Source organism: Mauremys reevesii, linkage group 9, assembly GCF_016161935.1.
Source record: "Mauremys reevesii isolate NIE-2019 linkage group 9, ASM1616193v1, whole genome shotgun sequence".
Taxonomy (NCBI): Eukaryota; Metazoa; Chordata; order Testudines; family Geoemydidae; genus Mauremys; species Mauremys reevesii.
The window spans coordinates 52753539-52777024 of NC_052631.1; the positions used below are offsets into that span (position 1 = coordinate 52753539).

At 47.7% G+C, this 23486-nt stretch overlaps 1 protein-coding gene and 1 long non-coding RNA gene across 5 annotated transcripts in view; one reads left to right on the plus strand and one right to left on the minus strand.

The window, feature by feature from the left end:
• The window catches only part of EPHB1 (EPH receptor B1), a 393781-nt gene that overhangs the window by 44576 nt on the left and 325719 nt on the right, over nt 1-23486 (minus strand). For 3 of the 4 annotated variants that reach the window (XM_039489198.1, XM_039489197.1, XM_039489200.1), the window contains exons 5-7: nt 18831-19166; nt 5183-5364; nt 2402-2564 (exon numbers count right to left, since the gene is read on the minus strand). In XM_039489198.1, coding sequence (XP_039345132.1) covers nt 2402-2564; nt 5183-5364; nt 18831-19166 — 681 coding nt within the window. The remainder of the gene's footprint in view (nt 1-2401; nt 2565-5182; nt 5365-18830; nt 19167-23486) is intronic. The other variant, XM_039489199.1, reaches the window with a different exon arrangement.
• The window catches only part of LOC120372267, a 76399-nt gene that overhangs the window by 31699 nt on the left and 21214 nt on the right, over nt 1-23486 (plus strand). The window lies entirely within an intron of this gene.

Sequence of the window (23486 nt, forward strand, 5' to 3'; positions counted from 1 at the left end):
CAGAGCCAAAGGAGAAAGGAAAGACACAGGCTAGGAGGTGACAGAGCTATGGAGTTTCTTTCCTAGCTATAGGCCTCAATTTTAATCCACTTGTGTTCATAGGAGAAAACCTCACATACATGTTCATATCAGACTACTGATCATGTGGTTTCACTGGAGCAATCTAGGTAACTCGCGCCCATCATGTGATGTCCTGGAAGTTCATAAACAGTAGTAGTAATAGCTATTACAGGCCCAATCCTGAGCTGGTGTAAATCAGCAGAGCTCTGTTGTTTTCAGTGGGGCTACTCACATGCTTAAATATTTTGCTGGATCAGAGGCAGAATGCTCAGCACCTTGCAGGATTGAGCCTGTGGCATGTTACTCTAGAGCAGGGGCGGCTCTAGCAATTTCGCCACCCCAAGCATGGCGGCACGCCATGGGGGGCGCTCTGCCGGTCGCCGGTCCCGCGGCTCCGGTGGACCTCCCGCAGGCACGCCTGCGGATGCTCCACCGAAGCCGTGGGACCAGCGGACCCTCCGCAGGCACGCCTGCGGGAGGTCCACCGGAGCCGCCTGCCGCCCTCCCGGCGACCGGCAGAGTGCCCCCCGCGGCGTGCTGCCCCAAGCACACGCTTGGCATGCTGGGGCCTGGAGCCGGCCCTGCTCTAGAGGAGGTACAAATGGGCTGGAAATCAGAGCGAACAGACTGCCTTTGGGAGATTTCTGAACTTACGGCTTCTGGACATGTTAGACTACCACAAGAAAAGCCTTTCTTTGCCAATTTCAGCACTTCCCTGAGTGTTGTGAGAATGAAAAATAATCCCCCCACCTTATGATTTTTTTAAGGTAACCGGCAATTTTTCATGCTAACAAACAAGTTGGAACCAGAGGAATTGATCTCAATATCCTTGGCTGTTGTGTAGCTTTGGAGAAAGAACTAGACCAGGGTGTGAACTCTGAATTGGACCTTTTGGTACAATGTACTGAACTGAGGAAAGGACCCTGCACACCTCCATTCACTGCTTGGTCTGATTCCTGGACCCATCTGCCCCGAAGAGATTTAGATCAGGTTTAAAATGCTCTGAGATCTGGGGAACATTTCATGTCACTTCTTAGTTGATTTGAAGCAGTTTGTTCATCTCTTAGAGTGACTTACCGAATATACAACTAATAAACTGTTATACAGAGTAGGAGAAAGAATACAGAAAGAATAGCTTCATTCTAATCTCCTTATTTTAGTCTGTTCTTTGCATCTTTTATGGTTGTTACTCAGAGACGTGCCATACAAATGATTAAAGAGCTGGGGGACTGATTTACAGGAGGGAAGAGTCAAAGAGTTAAATGTGTAGAGCTTGTGAAATGAGAGCTAGGGAGCAGACGATGGAGGGACATAATCTATAAGAATCTGGAGGGGGTAAATGCCACAGATGAAGTGGAAGGATTTAGGGCCAAAGAAGGAGAGGCTGGAAGTAGTGGGATGAAACTGAAACACTGGGGCTGAATAGTGGGAAAATCTTCCTGTGAGTGAGGCCAGTTAGAGTGTGAAATAGTCTCTCAAAGGAAAGAGCGGACACTACATTGAATGAGTGGTTAAAAAAATGCCTGGACCAAGGGTGTGTCTATGCTGCAGTTCGAGGGGTGATTGCAGGTCGGGTAGACATACCACGATAACTTTACCCTTGCCAGCATGCTAACAGTAGCAGTGTCGAGGTGGTGGTGCAGGCTCCAGCAATGTGAGTAGCTCCCCAGCGGCTGCGTGCAGCCCACGCTGAAGCTCCTCCTGCCACGTATACACCGGTATTTTCAGCCATGCTAGTGTGGGTATGTCTAACTGAGCTGCAGTTGCACCTCAGATTGCAGCATAGACCTCCCAGTGAGTGGAGAGCGGAGTGTAGACAACAACCCTGACCTGTCCAGGAGAGGGACTAGAGCAGCTGGCCTGACAATTCTCTTCCATCCTTTATTTCTATGGGCATGTGATTCCGTGGCACTCAGATCACATCCCCACCCCCACCTCTGTGCGTACCCCCATACAGCACACGCACTCTAGTGTGACATATTTCCCAGCTCAGCCAGAACAGGCTCTTAGCAAGCTCTCCTGAGGTGAGAGGTGCGGGGTCAGGAAAGGGTAAAGGTTCAGGTTCTCCCCTGGCTGGCATGCAAATAATCCAAGCCACATACAGATGCAGGAAATGCAGTTAAATGGTGGAGGAGAAAACAGAGATAAGAGATTTAAAACAGATTACTCCTCCAGCTGGCAATTAATCAAACATCACTATAAATCACCTGGCTCTCGCCACACTGCCCCTCTGGGAGCTGGGGTTTGGAGAGACAGGTTTATTTAATCCAATTACAGCTTGAGCTGCAAGTGAGGCCCCTCTCTCTCTCTCTCTCACCCCCTCCTTTTGCCACACACTTACCATCTGTCAGTGTTTGGAAGCACATTTTCCCGCTGTATTTCCCATAGCCAGCCACTGTCCGGGCTCGCACCTGCACCACATACACCATGCCAGGCCTCAGCCCCTCAATCCTGGCCGTGTTGGTCTGACTCTTGGCCATAGACGAATTGTACTCATTGTGGTCCTGCGGGGAAGAGTAAAGAAAGGCTGATGTCAATCAACAGGAGGGGATATCATAGCTCCAGAGCAATGGGAGTCCCATCCAATGGCCGCCCCAGGGTTCTACTCAGGCATGAGGCTCATCCACTGGCGGAATGGGAATACTGGGGTTAAAGCGTTACTGCTCCAATCACCCCACTCCAAGCATTCTGCACTGAAAATACAGAGCACTGAAGGAAGATGCATATGGCCATATTGTCATCCATGAAATGCATGCCTTAAATTACTATATATATGTCCATATATATAGTGTGGTGGTTAGACACATTGCACATGGGTGTCACACTGCCAACCTGCCATGGCTGCTTTGAGAGATCACTTGCAGGTACAAGCTGTATCAACTAGAGGTGGCAGATCTAGACAATGAGGTGACCTTTGCTTCCTCTCTCAATGCCATTGCAGCACACAATCTGACCTTAGTATGGTTCTTTACATGGGCCAATAATCTGTCCCCAGAGCCAGGGCCAGCCTTTGGGGTGGGTCGTCTGGGCCCCTGCACAGGGCGGCTCGCCAAAGAGGGTGCCGTGAGCAGGGTTTGGATTCCCACCTGACCTGACGTGGCAGGCAGGCAGGTGGGTGAGCAGCAATGCTGGAGAGGGGGCGGGGGGAGAGACCTGAGCTGCAGGGGGCAGTTGGATGTCCTTCAGATCACAGGTGCCCCTCCTCCCCCTGCTCCACATCTGCAGCTGCTGCTGCTGTTCCTGCCTCCCACCTCCTTCCCTCCTCCCCCACCCTTCCTCGTCCTCCCAGGAGCCACCCCTGGCCACTCAAGACTGGGAGTGCCCTCCTGTTTGCTGGGGGGGGCGGGGTGGTGCATGGGGCAGAGAAGCAGAAGACTAGTGGGAGAGCGAGCAGCAATGCCAGCTGCTTTGTGCATCCAAGTGGGTCAGTTTCCCCACATGGGAGTAGGAGGGGGATGCAGGGATTAGGGGTGCAGGAGATAGGAGTGAAGGAGGCACAGTGCAGGGATTAGGGGCACAGGAGAGAGGTGCAGGGGGTAGAAGTGAAGGGGTACAGTGCAGGGATATGGGGCACAGGAGAGAGGTGCAGGGGTTCGGGTGAAGGGGGCACAGTGCAGGGATTAGGGGTACAGGAGAGAGGTGCAGGGGCAGGAGTGAAGGGGGTACAGTGCAGGGATTAGGGGTACAAGAGAGAGGTGCAGGGAGTAGGAGTGAAGGGGGTACAGTGCAGGGATTAGGGGCACAGGAGGGGAATGCAGGGGTTGGGGTGAGGGGGCCCACATGGTGCAGGGGTTAGGGGTGCAGGAGGGAGGTGCTGGGATTGGGGATGAAGGTGGCACAGTGCAGGGTTTAGGGGGGAAGGGAGGATGGGGGACCAGGGGCAATGGAGGGCTCCATGCCCATGGAGCCCAGGCCCAAGGGCACCAAAATGTAAGTTCACCCAGGGTGCCATTTTCCCTAAGGCCGGCCCTGCCCAGAGCAACAGTCTGTGAGTTAAATGACACAACTGCCTCCTGCAACAGGATTTTCCTCTGAGAGATCAGGAAAGACTCTCTGCAGAAGTGAGTAAGGAAAGCAAACACATCAGCAAATGGGGACAAAGACAAGTCTTTCCTTCTCCCCTCCCCCCATCTTGTCCAGTTAGATTGCAACGTCATTGGGGCATATGTGCATGCACAGCACCTAGCACAACAGGGCCCTGGTCTCAGCTGAGGTCTCGAAGCACTACCACACTACAAACACGAATGCGTTTGTTGGTGCAGTGAGCACTGTTTGTCACCAAGGTCACTAAGGGAACGTTGGTATGGCCTGTCTTCTCCTAGCCCTGCTCGTCCACGTGACAGCAGGGGTGCACAGGTCAGCACTTTAGCCGGGGAAGCTGCAGAGCAGAAAGGAAGTATGAAGGCCGAGCCATGTGGGGTTGGAATAGCAGATGTGGAGTGGGATTCAGCCAAGGAATGAGCCCCTTGAAGTTACTGGCCGGAGCTGGTGTTGGAGCACTCTATGCCTGGCCCTAACAAGGGGTATTGCACTCTATTTTGCACTCATTTTGCACTCTAAGGGGTATTGCTCCCTCCCTTTAAAAACACACAGAATGAACACTTGGACATGGCTCTTCTATGGACGTGTCCTCCCGTCCAGCACACTAGGCTTTGTTCAGACTCTTGGGTCAAGTTAATTCACTGCCTGGCCTACGCTGCACTTACACTAGAAACAGATGTTTCTGTCCTGGAACAAATGCTGGTGGTGTGTCTGGATTAGCAATTTATGATTGTCTTACCAAACTTGAATTAGTTCACATTCAATTAACTCAACATAACCCAAAACTCTAGTCTAGGCAAAGCCGACAGCAGTGTCACTTATGCCCCCTCGTACCCACACCTCCCACCCAATTTACCTGCCAGGGCTGGGTGTTACCTCTCATGATCACACTTTGTTGAGTTATCCCAGGACCTAATCATAACCCCACTGTAGTCAATGGGTCTTTCCACTGACTTCAGTGAGTGCTGGCTCAGGCCCACAATTAACAATCCACAACAAGGAAAAAAATACAGAAGCGTTTCAGAGCCTTGAGTGTCTGTCCCCACCCCAGCCTTCTTCCCCTGCTTTCATTCAGGCTTACGGTGGCTGGTCGTGAGCCCACAGTGCTGCTGATCTCGGGGTGGCAGATCCGGCTCACCTTCTCATAGTAACGAATCTCGTAGTCCAGGATGATGCCGTTGGGCTGCTCTGGCTGAGGCCACGACAGCGTGATGCTCCTCATGGTGGCACTTACCTGGTGCATGATGGGAACTGTGGAGGGAGCTGTGGAGAAAGGAGGAAATGGGAAATACAAGAGTAGTGAAAATTAACTCATGGGCAGGGGGAATAACATGATCTGAAGAGAGGGTGAAAATAAAATGTCAGAGAGCCATCCTGGGGTGTGAGGAGGGAAAGAAAAGAATGGAAAGAAAGGAGCAAATGGCGAGAGGTTGGAAGGAAGGAGAATGAGATATTATGCATAAGAACAAGAGAATGGCCTTACAAGCCCAGTATCCTGTCTTTGACAATGGGGCCAGTGCCAGATGCTTCTGAAGGAATGAACAGAACAGGGCAATTGCAAGTGATCCACCCCCTTCATCCAGTCCCAGCTTCTGGCAGGTTAACTATGTTCTGTGTGAAGAAGTACTTGCTAATCTGTGCTTTAAACCTGATGCCTATTCATTAATACAACTCATTGCACTAACACCACGTATTTAAAGGGACCAAGAGAAAATGCTTTCGATGTTGTAGAAACCAAATAACACTGAGAATCCAACCTTAAAGAATGGAATATAAAGAAAGAGGCATATGTACTGTAGCTGTAGCAGAGGGGGATAAATAGGTGTAGAAAGCAGAATCAGACAGAAAGAGAAAGGCAGATTCAGCATATGGGTAACCAAGAGTTATGATGATGGTTTATTGTTTGTTGAAGGCCAGCGGTGCACTTGGTGGAGCAGAGAAAATAAAGGAGAGACCTCAGTCCCTGCTCCATGAGTAATCAAAATCAATCTCTAACAATAATGGAACTGATCTAATCAATCTAGACAATGCTAGAAGACCGACTGATGTATGAAAAGAGAGAGAAACAAAGAACAATATACAAACAAAAAAGGCTATTGATCAAGACTTTCCCTCTACCCTATTTCACATAGCTGAGTGCTCCCAGCAGGTCCGGCTGCTCTCTGGGCCCAGTCCTGTGAGTCTGAAACATTGTAACACCTTCTTGCAGTAACTGGGAGTTCCAGTCACTGAGGGTGACAGGATCAGGCCCTCACAGTGAGATGTACTGTAATTATTTTAACAGCGAGCTCCCACAAAAATGCACCCTTTTGCCTGTCATTGGCCCCACACCCTGGTGTGTAGGGGCTGCAGGCAGGAGGAGTGGTGTGTATGGTTCCCTAGGAAATATTTTGTAAATACCTGTCATCTGGGGCAGTTTGGCCCATTACAGACACAAGTCATTTGCTCTTCAGCCATGTCTTAAAAAGTCCCAAACACAAGTTCTTTCTGGGAGGGGTGAGTGAGCAGTGTCGGGGGTGTGTGTGTGCATGTGCTGAATTCCACTGGAGATAGAGAACTCATCCCACCCCTACCTTTGCCGTGTTAGCAAGAGGCTTCCATGTTTATTTGCTATTATTGCAACAATATGCATGAAATGAGAGCAGTCTGTCAATAAAACTGGTTGAATATTTAATTGAATAATTTTTTTATTTTTTTTTTTTATTTGAAGAGCAGCTCAGTCTAACCAGGTAGTCAACATAACATCAGTGAGTGTAAAAGAAGAGTCAGAGGACATTTTTCAGGGGGGACAACAAAACACATCTCCCATATTATTATGTGACACAGAGTTAGAGCTACCCAGTCTAAACCTCTGTCCTGTCCCTCTCTCTCTGTCTGATATTGTTGTGTTGTTTTTGTGTTTTGTGTTTTTCTTTTGTTCATGTATACCATAGCAGTGGGGTTGGGGGGGGACTGGGCAGGCTCCCAGGCTCTGCAAAAATAAAAATAAATAATACAACAATAAACTTTGACAGGACAATATTTATTTTTAACTATCCATGTTTTGTGTGTGTGTGTGTGTGTGTGTGTGTGTGTGTGTGTGTGTATACTCCAGACCACAGGGTAGTCTCCTCACCACAACACACTCAGTCTTATGGCTCTCAGACCTCACTCCCATCATGTGCCCTCACAGACAGGGACAGAGGCTCAGTACATTTAATTTAATGCACACAGACAGGCTCCACTCAGCAGGCTCCTTTGTTCATGCTAGACAACAAGCACCAAACAAAGTGTGTGTGTGTGTGTGTGTGTGTGTGTGTGTGTGTGTATACTCAGACACACATGTCACTGAGTCTTTTACACATTTTTTTTTAGGTCTATCCCTCCCCACCCCCTCCCAATTTTTCACATTGCCCTCCCAGGGACAGGACACACAGGGTCCTCCACAAGCATGTAACAACACACACATCCACAGGCCAGCAGCCCCATGCAGGCCAGCCCCCCCCCCAAGGCCAGCCACCACCCCCCCCCTCCCTGGCTGCTGGGGGGGCCCTGCTGCAAATATAATTACACCACCCTGTGTGTCTGGAAAGTCTCTTTTTCTCTTATAGCTCCACTTACCACCAGAACCCGAGCCAATTTAGTCTACAGGTCACATGGGTCACTGGAGCAACAAACTTCACCAACAAAAGTTGGTTTGTGGGTTGGAGGCGCCCCATCCATCACCCCTATCCTCTGCCACTCCCACACTGCACTCCATGCCTCCCTGGCTGGGCTGGAAAAAAAAAGGAAAAAGAAGAAGTCCAACTAATGTCAAAAAGAAGAAAAAGAAGCCAAGCTCCAAAGCAGCATAAGGAAGAGGAGGGATCAGAGTCTCAGGGCAGCACCTCAACTGCTCTCCAGTTCTTTCACTTGAAGTTTCAGGTTGATAAAATGGCGGGTGATGTGCTGGAAGGCACTTGAAGAGTTAATACTAGGCCTCGCCATCCCCTGAAGCAGAGCTAACTGCCTGTCTCATGTCTACATAATTACAACAACACTTCTGTCTGTAGCCGCACAGAGCTCTTTGTACTCCTTACTCTTGCCTGCCTCACAGCGGGACACCCTCATCTTTCAGTTCAACCCCTTAGCCATGTTCCAAAGTTACTCCTTTGCACTAGCTCAGATTCCCTTGTGCTCCGACTCCCATAGCGCTCCTTACTTCCCTCCGACAGAGCTCTAAGGCTGTCTAACCTGGGGTAACTCGCATGCCAAAGAACTGGTAGAAAGTGGAAGATGGTCTATGTGAAAGTAGGGTGACTTTACTGTACATCTTCCTACACTCTCTTCAGGCTCCTTGCCTTGCAAATTACTCTGGATTAGGCTAGTGTAGACGTTGTTGGAAGGGGCATACCAGCGGGTTGCTCTATGGCAGTGTACTTGATGGAAGGGTTTGTTTACACATCACCCCTGAAACTGGCCCTGTGAATCCAAGGGAACCTCAAGGCCAGCTTGTGAGTGTGACGTTGCACTCTATATGTTTATGGAAATATGCTTATAAGTGTAAATATAACATAACTGGAATATGCTTTATGTTGGATATGCCATGTAACATATCTTTGCAAAGGTTATGATCTACTGAATATATTCATCCTATTAGTATGCACGTATCGTTTTTATATGTGAAGTTATGAGCGTTGGTTCTATGCTTATATTTGAAGTGTTTGCTCTAGGAAACACATAAGGAAGGTGTGGCCAACATATTGCGAAGGATTTGTTCAAGTAATTGGAAGTACTTAACTAACAATGGACTTGGGAGACACCAATCCACATCTGAGCTTTCCTGGGAACATTCAAACTAACATTGGAAATAATGGCGTCGGCCTGCAAAAAGTAGAATCATTCATGGGCATGTGACTTTCCCATGTGGCTACAAACCCCATCTTGTTGCTGTGATTTTGCACAGAAGAACAAAGGGGTTTCTGCCCACAAGAGAGAGAATATAAAAGGCCCTGGAAGCCTTTCCATTTTGTCTTCAAGAAGTAGCCTCACCACCCCAAAGAGATGCCTGAAAGAAACTGGAACAAAGGACTGTTACTGTGGGGGTGTGAGTGATTGCTGGACCCAGGCCATTAACTACAACTTTGGTCTGAAAAGGATTGTACCTGAGATAACACCTAGAGTGAGAAGTTAGTATTTGTAACTAGATCCTTAGTGTATTAAGTTAGCCTTGCATATTTTGATTTATTTTACTTAGTAACGTACCTTGTTCTGTCTGTTATACAGAGTAAACCGGATTTATTTGGGGTTTGAATCCCATTGGGAGCTGGGTGTCTGGGTGCTGGAGACAGGAGCACTTTTTAAGCTGTTTTCAGTTAAGTCTGCAGTTTTGGGGGCGTGGTTCAGACCCTGGGTCTGTGTTGCGGCGGGCGGGCTTGTGTGTCTGGCTTAACAAGGCAGGGTTCTGGAGGCTGAAACTGGCAGAGAAAACGGGCTCAGAGGTAGTCTCAGCACATCAGGTGGCAGTCCCAAGGGAGTCTCTGTGACCAAACTCGTCACAGTGAGCCCGTTACTCGCCCTGGTGAGCAGTTCCAGTGAAGTCACTGAATCTGTGTGAGTAACTGCATGGGACTTCAAAGTTTGGCCCTAGCCAAGCAGTACATCTGAAGGGAGGCTAAGTTAGCAAAACATGCACATCAAGAGCACGGGAAGAAAGTGCAAATTACATTAACTCTCTTCATCACTCAGCCTCACCTCTGAATTCAGCTCCCCATATTCATTCTCCAAACATTCTGAATTCCCTGGTGGTGAATCTGCACGTCACTCAGGCAACACAACGTGCATTTAATTAAACAAGTTAATTTCCTATCTGGTCCTCTGGGGACATCAAAGCCTCATGTGCCCAAGCCCGCTGAAACATGTGGGGAGGGCTCAGGAGAAGCTAATCCTCACAGTCCAAATGCAGAGCTCCCCACCCCCTTGTCCTTGGGGAGCTGGGATGCCAGCAGCTTCATTGACAAAGAGAAACATTCCCATTACTATAAATCATCAGTGACCTCAGCACTAACCAAGCAGCAGCACATGGAGTAATTTGCCAAACAGCTCTCAGAGCTCACCAACACTTGAAATGTCATCTAGAGGTGTATGGCTTGGTATGCCAACCTCCTCCCCCAGCTGGTCCCCTCAGATGTTGGTGAATCCTGCTTGGCCGGGGAAGAGATTATTTTTTTCTCCTGGTGGAATGTTCCACTCTGGTAGAGATGTCTCTGTTCAAAACAGATGAGCATATACTAATTCTGGGAGCATCACCTGCTGAGCAAATAAATAGCTGCATATTGATTCTGCCCATCCCTCAGAAGAGAGGCAATGCTTGTCTGTCAGGTATCAAATAGAGTCAGAGACACTGCAGGTAGGATCTTCAATATTACACCCCTCTCTCCTTGTTTATGCAAGGAGTAACATCCCACATTAATCCTGGGACTCTGGAAATTGAAGGCCACTTGACTAGCTAACATGAAATACCTTGGCACTCACTTGTGGAGGTAGATGCACCATACCCTCCTTTACAGAGCAGCTGAATGTAGTCTATGCCCCACCCCTATGGACAGACTGGGGTTCCAAAGCCCTTGCAAAATGCACCCTACCTGCCAAGCCTTCTGTTCTACCTCTGCCTTGGACAGATACTGCCATCTGTGGAACAGACCTAATGGGCTTCTGCGTTAATCACCTGGGGAAAGCAGTGGGTGTTGCTGCTTTTTCCACTTCCATGAACACAGGCCATTCCACAGATGGCCCAGTATGATAACTGTGGTCTGGCTCCAGCCATTGACATCAGTTCCCTAGCCCATCTCCCCTCCCTAAAGCACATTGGTACATAATATCATCCATATGACTCTCGCAAATTAACACAGCGCACCAGTTTGCTTATAAACAAATGCCCTTATTAAAAGAAGTATCCTTATTGTATACCAGGTTACACATATTTGTAACCCCCTACAAAAGAGCTATGGAGCAGCATAACTATTTCTTAGCAGTGTCTATGACGTGAGCTTTATGTCTTGTTTCTTTTCCTTCTGAGGGTTGTGTCTATACACACAGTGCAATCTCTATTTGCTACGAACATCAGACCTTCCAAAAAATGCTTTCTGCAAAATACATGTGCAAAGCTATCATACCACATAGGCCAGGTTCGTTATTCCAGCTGAGTCCCACTGTGTGCAATGTGGGGTGAGGGGCATCAGGGAATCACAACTCTGATTCTTTGCCTGGCTCTGCCTAAATCCCAATGCAGGTTAAAGCAACCTGGGGGCTCTTCTAACCTACACCACCTGGAAACAATCTCCAAAAAACTGACAGCTGACAACAGCTGGAACCCGCACACCCCTCCCATCCTCATCAAGCCCCCTAACACCAAGGCTGGAGTGGTGCCTTAGGGGCCAGTGACATCAGCTTTATGCTAACTGGAAGCTCCCCCGCACGGGACACTGGCCCCCTTGCACTACCAGTGTGATTTCATAGGGCCAGAAATGTAGAGCATATCTGGCCCTAAATAGCCATACATATCCATTCCTACAAAAAAATCTACATGAAGGGAATGTGAACGCTGCATGCTTAATACATCCAAGTCAGGCAATGGCGGTGTGACTCTTTGCGTACGCCCTCCCTTTCCTGTGAACCCACGTAGGCTGGGACACAACTTGGGAACCCAAGTTTGCATGCACAGCTTAAACACCCATGCTGGAAACACCGGCTCCATGTGCCCTTCTGCATTTTTAAGAGACCATAAAAATAAGCCATGTCAGATTGCCACATTGCACCCCCCCCCCCATACACAGAATGTAACACCAGCTATGAAACACTTATCCTATAGATGGAAAATATATGTTCTTGCTGCATGGATGAGTGAGTTTAGCCCCTTATTTTATGCTCTTCTTCCTGCTCTTGGGCTCTGATGCTGGTGCCTCTTAGGGAATTCACTGAATTGCAGACTCCCAGCTCTGGGAAGCTGTCAGTGTCTTTCCCTTCCAGCAGGAGATGTTTATGGTCCAGCACTGCCTTTGTTTACCCAGCACATTTAATCCTTCATTTTTTATCTTTCCACATCCGCTCAGAGAAGATGTTAATTTTCTGAAATTAAACACTTAGCTTGATTGCTGTTTTGTTAATTGCTGCATTCGCAACCCCCCTTGGTGCTCCTGCCTGTTTAACATGGAGAATGCTGTGAAAATGATCAGCACCAAATTGGTGCGCAGGTGGATGGATGGCAGCTCCTAAGCCGCTCCATGCCTACTTGTTTCCATGCAGCGACCAGCCTTGATCCAGCCAAGCAGAAGCACTGGACCATACTAGAGAAGGGCAAATCTTTGAACAGCCATGACAGGTGCAGGGTTATAGAAAGAAGCAGGAGAACTGTTATCCCCTTTTACTCATTTTGGGATGCATTTGGAAGTGGGGGACTGAGAGTGTAGACTAGAGGCCATGAAGGTGTGATGCAAGCTTCCTTGAAGTTTGCCAATACTCCATATGATTGACTGCTCCTTGCTATTCTAGGCTCAGTTCTCTCTTGGGCAGTGGCTGCAAAATGTGCCAGACTCCTTGGTGAGTTTCTAATGTTCAGAAATAGCTATTCGGGTTAGAATGACCTCACAAAACTTATTTCACTTGTTACCTGCAATGAATTTGAGGCTAGGCCAGCAGGATCTTAGGCTGTAAGAAGAGAGATTACTGGCAAGACAAAGGAAATCCAGATGCCATTATCCATGCCCCTTCTGAGCACGGCATTCCATAAGAATGTGCACACTTTGTAGAAATTCATGGAAGTGGGGTTAGACAAACAGAGGGCTGGCAGGTCTTTGCTCTGGTGATAGGCTGAAGCGCTCAAGGGCAGGGTTTTCAAAAGAGCTCAGCATGGACCTTGCTCTGCTCTCACTCAGGTGAATGGCAAAACACCCAGCAACTTCAAAAGCAGCAGAGGTAGGCCAGTGCTAGGCCCTTTTGAATGTTCTACCTGAATCAATCTAGTTTGGAAAGCAGAAAGCTTTGGGGAGAGAGAAGTCTTCTTTCAGGGCATACCAAAACCAGGTCTTGGAGAAGGTACTGTTTGAGCTAAGCAGCACCAGAAAACCAGGTAGACATTCCTGGACATTGAAAAATATCATAACATAAAGACTGTAGGTTAAACACCTAGGAGATCCTTCCCCACTGCCCCTCAGGTAGGACATCAGCACATTAGGATCTTTCATTCCCAGATGCACTGGTAGAACCCACATCATTCAGGAGCAATGGAGAGTTACTTGAACACGCAGCCATATTTCAGATTGGCCATGAGATCCACAGCTTTATGAGGGTAACTCTTTTTCACATGCTGATCACCATATTTGGGGGTGGGAAGCAATTTCCCCCCAGGGTGCAGTGGCAGGGACCAGGCAGAAGTTGCCTTCCCTGCAAGCACCAGGGCTGGGTCAGCAAGCCCCCTTTGGTCAATTTCCTAATAGTGCATCAGGCATGTACTGCCCCTTCTGCCCTCTCTGTGTGCAGTGCTCTCCTGGGGGGGAGGTGGTGCTGCAGAGCCCCTGCTCCGGGCTGTGCCTAAATGCCACTCTTGAGCCTGAATTGCATAGACGTGTGTGCAGACTGGATGTCTGAGTGACATCTACCTGAGTGACTAGCGCACAAGCCACATTATGTAATATGGAAACTCATTCCCCACCACAGGTGCCTAGTGTGGAGGGAAAAGAGACATGCAAGTCTGACAGTCGGTGCCCAGCTCCCAGAGTCAGAAGAAGAGCCATCATGTCACAGAGAGCAAGAGTACTCTTTGCAAAAGTGTCTGTGTGACTTAGGAACCTAAGTCTCACTGAAAACCCAGAAGACTTGAGGCCCCTAAGTCATGGTGGTGCTTCTAAAAAATGTACCCACTTGCTTCCCTGTACCCACATTTAAATTCAGGTTCTAGAGTCAATTATTTCTCTGAGAAGTGGAACTTATCCCAGGGAATGGAAGAGCAAAGCACGAAACCCGCTTCAGTCTCCTTGCTGAGAGACGGCAGCAGAAAATTTAATAACAAAGTACTCTAATTTGCTCTTCCTTGCGCTCTGGCAGCCCTATTAGTTTCAATGGGGTTGGCTAGGCAGGTGTAACTCAAGGCAGATTTTGGCTCAGAACGGAAATGTCTAGGAAATTATCTCTCATTCTTATTCTTTTTTCTCTTTTTCCTATCTCTTCTTTTTCCCATTCCCCTCTGCTCTCTTTTTCCTTCTCTCCTTTTAATTGTCCTGCCTTTTCCCCTTTCTTTTTTTCTCCCTCTGCTAGGTTGGTCTGTTTAGCTCCTTCAGCTATCCCTCTGTTGCAGCTAGTGCTATGGTTTGGGGCTGTCCTCGGACATCTCCCTCTTGTGTGGACTAGAAGAATCACAAAGGAAAAGGATCAAGACCATAGACAACAAGCACTGTGGGCCCTCAGAAACTTTCAAGAAACTTGAGAATGAGGCTCTGCATGAATAAGTATTGGAGAAGATAGACAATGTGCGGCTGAATATTTGGATGGGAGATGGATGGACAGAAGGACAGATGGGTGGATAGTGATTATAGGAGAAAGAGGGGATAGATTGATGGAAAGATATATTTATGGGTGAGTGGGCAGATAGATGGTTAAGATAAATGTATAGATCTGGATTTCTTACGGACTGGGGAAAGGGATTCAATTTGTTTCTATCAGAAAGATTGAATTGGTCTCACTGAAGTGAATTGATAACACACATACTAGACAAATCCACAGCATAACATTTCTTCTGTCATTTCCCCACATTTGGAGTCCATTTCCTTCCGTCTCCTATGCACAGTTTTAAGAGAACCACATGCAGCTTATGAAAACAGACATTTTCATTGACAGTTTGCAGACATAACCGACTATAATAACATAGCTTTCGATATTTTCTGTCTAGGCAATAATACATCCAGTTTAGGAGTACACTGTGCTCTTAGATCAGTAACAAAAAGAGGACTCACTAAAATAAAATGTTAACCAACACTGACTGATTTGCTACAGAAGCTGCGCAATCATCCTGCTTGTGCATTTCCATTAACCTCTTTTTATCCATCCCCCCTACTCAGCACTCCAGTCACAGCCTGCTTAAACAATTCCTGAATGTTAAAACCTCCTGTGTGGCAGCCAAATATTTATTTCATGTTTGTGGTCCCTCAAATATTGATACCACCCTAATGCATCGAAACCTAATGCATTTCAATTAGGTTAGTACGGAGGCCTTCCCAATACAGTAGATATATTTCCATGTTAATATACAGGCTCTGCATTAGAAATAGAGAGAGAAGGAGAAAGAGATGGATGAATAATAGAGTGAGTGACAGGCAGAGACAAAAGAACTATATGAAAGAATAGCTGGGAAAATAACAAAGGCAAGGAGGAAAAGTTCTAGCCACGAGGGGATGGATGGACAAATCAGTGTTTTGGACTATGTAAGTCTTGGACAACAGAGTTCAGTGGTGTCCAGCTTGCTTACATCAGGGCTAACATTGGCTCCTCTAGTAGCCTGACTTTGAGCATGGATGGATGAGCAGATGGTCAGGTGGGTGAACTGCAGAATGGATGGAGAGGAAGGCAGGAATAATAGCTAAAAGGCCAAGATACAAGCAGCAGGTTTGACTGCACATGGTTAAAGAGAGAGAAGTGACAGCCAGGCACAAACATAACATGACAGTCTGACAGAATTGTTATTCCCAGGAGCTGGGATACTAAAATATTTACGCCAGGTTTCTGCCTTGCATGCTCCCAGGAGAGCGCAGCTAACAAAGGCTGCCCGTGTTACACGTTCAATACAAAGCAGAAATTACCATCGCCTTTCTGTTCCCAAACCAAACAGATTTCCATCACCGTTGTCTAGTGTTTCCTTCCTTGCACTTAAAGCCAGGGTCACCAACTGGTGGCTGCCCCTCCCCCACCTTCCTTTCAGCCCCCCATACAGTACATACACACTGCACAGACTGGCCATCTGGCCACCCCAGCTCTCCTACATCAGTTCTTTTTCTCACCAGCCAGGCAGTTTGCAGCCAAGAGTCCTCTGTTAAAAACCAATGCCTGGTTCTAACGTGAGGAGGGAGAGATGAAAAAAGCCAAAGAGGAGGAAGAGACAGGGGCGGCTACAGGCACCAGCGCACCAAGCGCGTGCCTGGGGCAGCAAGCCATGGGGGGAAGCCTGCCGGTCGCTGTGAGGGTGGCACTCAGGCTGCCTTCAGTGGCGCGCCTGTGGGAGGTCCGCCGGTCCCGCGGTTTCGGTGGCAATTTGGCGGCGGCTACGCCGAAGGCGCGGGACTGACGGACCTCCCGCAGGCAAGCCGCCGAATCCACAGGACCGGGGACCTCCCGCAGGCGCGCCACGGAAGGCTGCTTGACTGACGTGCTTGGGGCGGCAAAATACATAGAGCCACCCTTGGGAAGAGAGGGCAAGAGGGAGAAGAAAAAACAAGATTAATAGCAAAGGAAGGAAAGAGAAAAAGCAGAGCGGCATCAGAAAAGGAGCAGAGAGGAAAAGAGAAAGAAACAGAGGAGGAGCAAGTGAAGGGATTGTGCATTGTGCTTCCCTCCTGATTTTAGCACAGGGATCACTGCCACCTGTAGAAATCCACTCCACAGAACTGCTACGACTTCATCCACTTTAGTGAAATTGGTCATGGTGCCCCATGCCAACACATCAGACCTCACCAGCGTGAGCCGGGCACTTCTGGACATGACCTCATTGGAAGAGTGGGGTTTTAATGCCGGTTTCACCCCAGTGTCTGTACCAGCCCCAGAAAACCCCACCAGGGGACGCTAGTGCAAAGCAGCCACCAGGTCCCTTCCACCTAGTGGCCTGCAAGGTTTCAGCACTGTCCAAAACATGGAGGAATCTGTGCAGGAAATGGATATGGTCAATGCAGCTATGGGATACACTGACTGAGTACATCCCTCCATCAGCAGCGCCCCACTGGAGCCCTGACTGCAACTTTTAGCTGCTTCTACCCTAGCAGAAACCCTGAGAGCTGGGGAAAAGTTGTTCCCCTACCTTCCTTCCATGGGGGCCTTGAAAGCCCCCTGGACTGCAGGGCCCTGGCTAGCACACTGCATTTTAAATTACACCTCCCTGCATGAGCAAACATGAACAACCCCTGGGTGCTTCTTACTGCATTGTTGGCATTGGCTCTGAAGCTGAGCTCTTGTTTCAGTCCCAAATCCACTGTACCTAGTTGTGACACCGCTAATGCAATTCAAGCATTCCATCTTACTGGGCCCCATTTACTCAACACCTTGCAGCAGGGAAGTCAAACTCCCTCTGTAGAGAGGGCTGAATTCTGGGTGTAATTCTGGCCTTTTGGTGAAGATATAACTATAGGAATCCATACTCCACTCAGTGCGCAGTGGGCTCCCACCATCAGTAGCAGGTTTGCACCAAGATCAGGAAAGAGTCTGCCCTTTATGTAGGATTGAACGCTCAGTCGTCAGTGTCGTTCATTATTTGCTCCATGAGTTATGGTCCACTCAGCATCACTCAGTGTGAAAATCTGCTCCTCTTGTGTCTGTCTATGCTGCAGCTGGGAGCATGCGTCCCGGACACACGCTAGCTCCACTCAAGCATGTGCAATAAAAATAGGAGTGTGGCCATTGTGGCATTGACAGTGGCTCAGGCTAGTCACTCGAGCTCAGAGCCAGGGAGCCAGGTGGACCTGCACTCGAGTAGCTAGACCACGCGACAATGTTCACACTGCTACATTTAGCAAGCTAGGCTGGCCAGAGCTAGCGTGTGTCTGTCTATCCAGGCTGGGAGGCACACTGCCAGCTGCAGTGTAGACATACTTCTTAGGGGCCAGCACTACTTATTCCCCTTATTTCTCTTCCTTCTCCATTCTCCTTCCTCCACTGCCCGCCTTCCTCTTTTTGTGCCTCTCCTTTCTGCCCTCTGCATTTCCATCCCTGAAGCAAGTCCCAGTTTTCAACCACCTCCCCATTCCACCCACTAAAATGATCAGCAAGGAAACATTGAGAGGGTCATCATTAGACTTCAGATCCCAATGGTAAGTGGGGAGAGTACACTTCTCTCAGGCTGTCTGCAGACCAAGGGCTGGTCTACACTAGGAACTTACACCAGCATACCTGCCTCTCTCAGGGGTGGGAAAAATCCACACCCTGACAGACTAGGCTGACCTAACCACCGGTTTAGACAGTGCTAGGTCAATGCTGTCATGTTTCAAGTGTAGACAAGCCCTCCAGCAGACATAACCACATTGGTGACACCTAGAATGCTTAGGAAGATTTTCTTACCAACAAGGGCTAGAAATGTCCTTTGTTGTTGTAGTAAGAGGCTAGATCCTGCAGAATCTGATTGTGCCATATAGGTCATGGTTGGGTGCTAAACACCAAAGCCCAGACACTGCCTTATATCTAGGTGGGCCTGCACTGATATTTAAAGAATACTTAAATATGCCTTGCAGATGGATATTGTGTGGTATGTTTATGCGTACGTGTGTGTGTGTATACACGTTAGGTGTGTGGGCATATGCCTGCATACATATACATATATGCATGTGAGTGTGTATACAGGGTGTGTGTACACATCTTATATTTATTCTCTTGCATTTCAGTTAATATCTGTAATGCTGTAATATGGGGTTTCACACTCCTAGAATATTCCGTTAGAAGAACCCAGCTCTAGTTTCCCTTTTCCCCATTAACAACCCCCCACATGGCACATGGTATGTGCACATTGCCCCTGTGGGACTCACCAGCTTGGTTTGTGGTGATATTCACCGACACATGCTGCGGGGGGAAGGGGCTCTTGCCAGAGACGCCATTAACAGCCTGGATCTCAAAGGTGTACGGCGTGTGGGCCCAGAGGCTGCTGATGAAGACCCGGGTCTCTGTCAGGCCCAGTTGCCTGGGTACAAACTCCACGTTGTCATCGCAGCGGGAGCAACTGCGGCGGTCAGGCCGGCACTTCTTACAGACGATGTCGTAGGTCACGTCATCACGCCCGCCTGTCTCCCGGGGTGGGTGCCACTCTAGGATAATGGACGTCTCATTGACAATGGAGATAACGTTGCGGGGCCCTGATGGGACACCTGTTGAAAAGCAGGTCAGTTGATAAGGTTCCTGTCAGGAAATGATACAATATTGAGCTTTACTGTATACTGATTGGGGAGCCAGGATTGGGGAACATGGTAAGATCATAGGGGGCTGAGTCAAAGTTCACTGCAGTCAATGGGACTCTTTCCACTGACTTCAAAAGGCTTTGGATTAGGCCCATAATAAGGAAAACGCAGCCTTCAAACTGAAAGATGAAGCAACAGGGAGTCATAATCCCTTTCAACAGGCCAGAAATGTGCAGTTAGACAAGTGTACTGCTTTCTTGGTACCAACTTCCTGAGGCTGAGAAGGGAATCCAGTAATTGAAGCCATTCACTTCTGGGCTTTCCCAATGCTGCTCAGAGCTCAACACCAACCTCGCGGGTCCACCCAACTCCACTGGGAACAGAGAAATTCAGTCACCATGTTTCATTCAGTCCCACACTTTCACAGATTACAGCTTTAGTGGCACCCCATCTGCCTGTGTTGGCACCAATGTCTTTACAATGGGAGGTAGGATCTAGACTTAAGGCTTATATCATCTTGAACTCTCTCACACTCTTCATCCTCTAGAAATCAGGCAGGTATCATCTTCCAATAGACAACAAATGTACGACACACAGTACATTGTAAAATAGGTCCTTCACCTGCTAGAGGAAGGCTAGATCCATGGTGTGGATGCTAAACTAGGGTGCCAGTAACCTGGGTTCAAACTCCTGCTCTGCTACAGCATACCCCTGTGATCTAGGGCAAATTGCTTAGTCTTCTGCCCATTAGCTCCCCACCCATAAAAGAGGGATAAAGTACTGCTGTACCTCATGTGGTGTTGTGTGAATAAATACATTGACAAACGTTAGGTGCTACAGTAATGATGGCCATAGCTAGATGATCATAGTTGGAGAAATGTGCTGTAGATGGAACTGCTGTAAAAGGGACACATAATGGGTGATTGAAAAAAGTCAGAAATGGCAAGTAGTTATTTGTGTGTCAAGTTGAGAGGGTGGGTATTTTGTGGGGCCCTGCAAGGGTCTCTTCTGCATTCAGTACTATTCAGTGTCTTATTAACAAGGTGGATATTGGAATGAAGAGTATATTGATCAGATCTGCAGACAACACTGAGCTGGGAGTGATCGCAAATGCTTTGGAGGAGAGGAATTAAATACCGCAACGTTGGCATACATTGGAGGAATGAAGAATGTGAGATTCAATATGCACAAATACAGAGAGATTCATGTAGGACAGAACAGGAGTACTTGTGGCACCTTAGAGACTAACAAATTTATTTCAGCATGAGCTTTCATGAGCTACAGCTCACTTCTTCGGATGCATAGAATGGAACACACAGACAGGAGATATTTATACATACAGAGAACATGAAAAGGTGGAAGTATGCATACCAACAGGAAGAGTCTAAGCAATTGAGATGAGCTAGCATCAGCAGGAGAAAAAAAACTTTTGAAGTGATAATTAAGATGACCCATGGAAGGTGTGAGGAGAACTTAACATAAGGAAATAGATTTAGGACAGAGTAATCAAATGCGCAAATATATAATTGGGGACTGCTGACCAGACAGCTGTGCCATGTAGAAAGATCTGGGAGTTAGCAGGGAGGCTAAATGGAATGCGTCAACACTGTGAGGCTGCTGCAGAGAAAGCAAACAGAACAGTGGGTTACATTAAACAAGAGGGGTAATTATTCTGCTCCACTCAGCACTAGGGGAGCTCCAACTAGCCCCCTGCATTCAGATTTGAGCACCATACTTTAAAAAAGACAGAGACACAATGGAAGGAGTTCAGAGGAGAACAATAACAATGATAAATGGTTTGACCTACATGGTAAGGTTGCAGGAGCTGAGCACACTCAGTCTTGAGGAAAGAAGTCTGTGGGGAGGCATGCTCACTGTCAGCATGTATGCTGAGGAATGTTATTAAGATGGGCCAATTACTCTCATTAGTCATCAAGGACAGAACAAGTGGGGATGGCATAGGCTGCAGCAGGTTAAATATTAAAGGAATGATGTAAGTACAAGAACAATTCAGTGATCAAATGAGCTGCCAAAGAAGGCTGTGGGCTTAATATCATTGGACGATTCAGGAACAAACCAACACTACTATGATGATGGAGAGAGACTTTCCCACCCAAATGATTCCCTATTTCTTCAGCCCTGAATGCCCTGCATCCCCCATGAATGGACCTAGCTATGATCTGAAACTGGAGGAATAACTCCCTGGCTCCGTTAGCTTGGAATAGATTTACTTATCAAGAATCGGAGCCGAATCTTGTCAACACTATTACACACATTTTCTGAGCAAAGAAAGCTGCCCAGTGACAAATGGCACCTAAGGATGCAGGCATGTGCCTAGTAAGATTTATGTAGATTAGGCACCTAACTAACTAATGATGTCACTGGGAGATAGGTGCCTAATCTGCAGAGCTTTTTTTCAAAATCCCACTAGGCATCTATCTGCAGATGCCTAAATACCTTTAAAACCCTGGCCCTCTGTGCCTAACTCCCCTGTCTGTACAGGGCGGTAATGGTACTTCTCCATCTCACAGGGGAGTTATGTGGATAAACGCACTGTTGACTATGAGGGCTCAGATACTGCGGTGATGGGACCAGAGCAGAACCTTGAGCAGATGGATTGTGCAAGTAAGCCATTTCTAAAGTACAATCACAAAATGAGCTGTCAAGGCCAGTTAGTTCCTTTTGGACAGCTCTTCTGTGGAACACTCCGACCTGCCCATTGGAAACAGGGAGTATTAACTAGATCTGGGCTTCCCGTAAGCTCTCTCTGAGAGAGTAAATCCAAACAATTAAACGGAAGCTGTCACCACCACCAACCTACCTCTTCTCAAACCCTTGAGGGGGTGTCAGATGTTCTCCCCCACTCCTGACACCCCATTTCTCTGCCCTCTCCCTCTTCCCTCCTTAATCACATTGAGACAGGCACTCAGGGAGCCTCTCTGACCTGTTGCCAAGGTTACAGCAGATGAAAACATTTTGTTGAAATGGGTAGAAAAATGCTGTCCTTAAAAAACCCTATTTTGTTTAATTTTTCCTTCAGCGGAGTAAATGTATTTTCCAGGAATTTCCTAGCAATGAGGCTTGCCTGTGTGCTGAGTGGAAAGGTCTTGCATGAACTTTCGAGGTGTGGCAGCAGAGGGACCGCGCTAACGTGATACAGCAATGTATTACAAGTTAGCTAGAGTTAGCTAATGTGATTTTGGAGATGACATAATTGGACAACAGGGGGAGAAGAGGGAATGAGCAGTAGCAATGAAACTGGAAAGGTGAGCTATCTTGAATAATCAGGATAACAATCTGGTGGATACCATGGTAAGCAGTTAGTTACTCACAAAAGCCAATATCTTTAGCAGGAATCTTAATGAAAGAGCTCTGCCCATAAATTAAAGAGACAATACCTTTAAAAGCTATACTTTAAATGAATTTAGAGGCGCCAATCCAGCAAAGCACTTCTCTTTAAGCATGTGAGCAGCCCAGTTTACTATGTAGGCACGTGCTTCAGTGCCTTGCTGGATAGGGGTCAACGTGCTGCTGAATTTTGCAGGAGCGACAGCTTCTGAGACTTAGACTTCATCCTCAGCCGTCCATTGGTTTCAAGGGGCTGTGGCTCAGGTGCTTAAGTCCTTTATTTACGGACAGAAGAGGTCTGGCGCAGACAGTGGAAGATTCCTCATGTGCGCTACCAATGTGTTGCAAGGATGAACTGAAGGGGTGGCACACAGTAGCACTGGTAACAGACTAACCTTGACTTGGTAGCCCCAGCATTCTGACCTGGGTTGGGGTTAAAACAGGTTATGCTCTGTTAGATGGCACTATGCATTGACTCCACTGACTCCTGCTATAGGGCCAGATTTTCCTCTAGTGTAACAGATAGCTCCACCGACTCCAGTGGCACCAGCCCAGCTGAGAATCTGGCCCATCATCTTTAAGGGAGCAGGGAGTTCCATGTCTGCATGTTCAGTCCTTGGCCTGCTAGCCGAGATCTCCAAAGAAGGTGCCAATTGAACAGAAATAAAGGGACTAAGTTAATTACTTGGAAAAAGTATTACTTTGCGTTATTTGTAATAGCCTGTTAAAGATTTGAAAATACACATTTCCTTCTCAAATACATTCCAAAAAGCATGTCTGTTAGCAAACCTCTGATATTTTATGCTCATGGGCCTGATCCAGTCTTTCAATTGTAAGCTATTCAAGGCAGGGATTGTGTCCTCTCTGTGTTTGTCCAGCACCCCGCACAATCGAGCCCGAGCTCTGATTGTGACTTTTGGACACTACCATCATGTAAATATT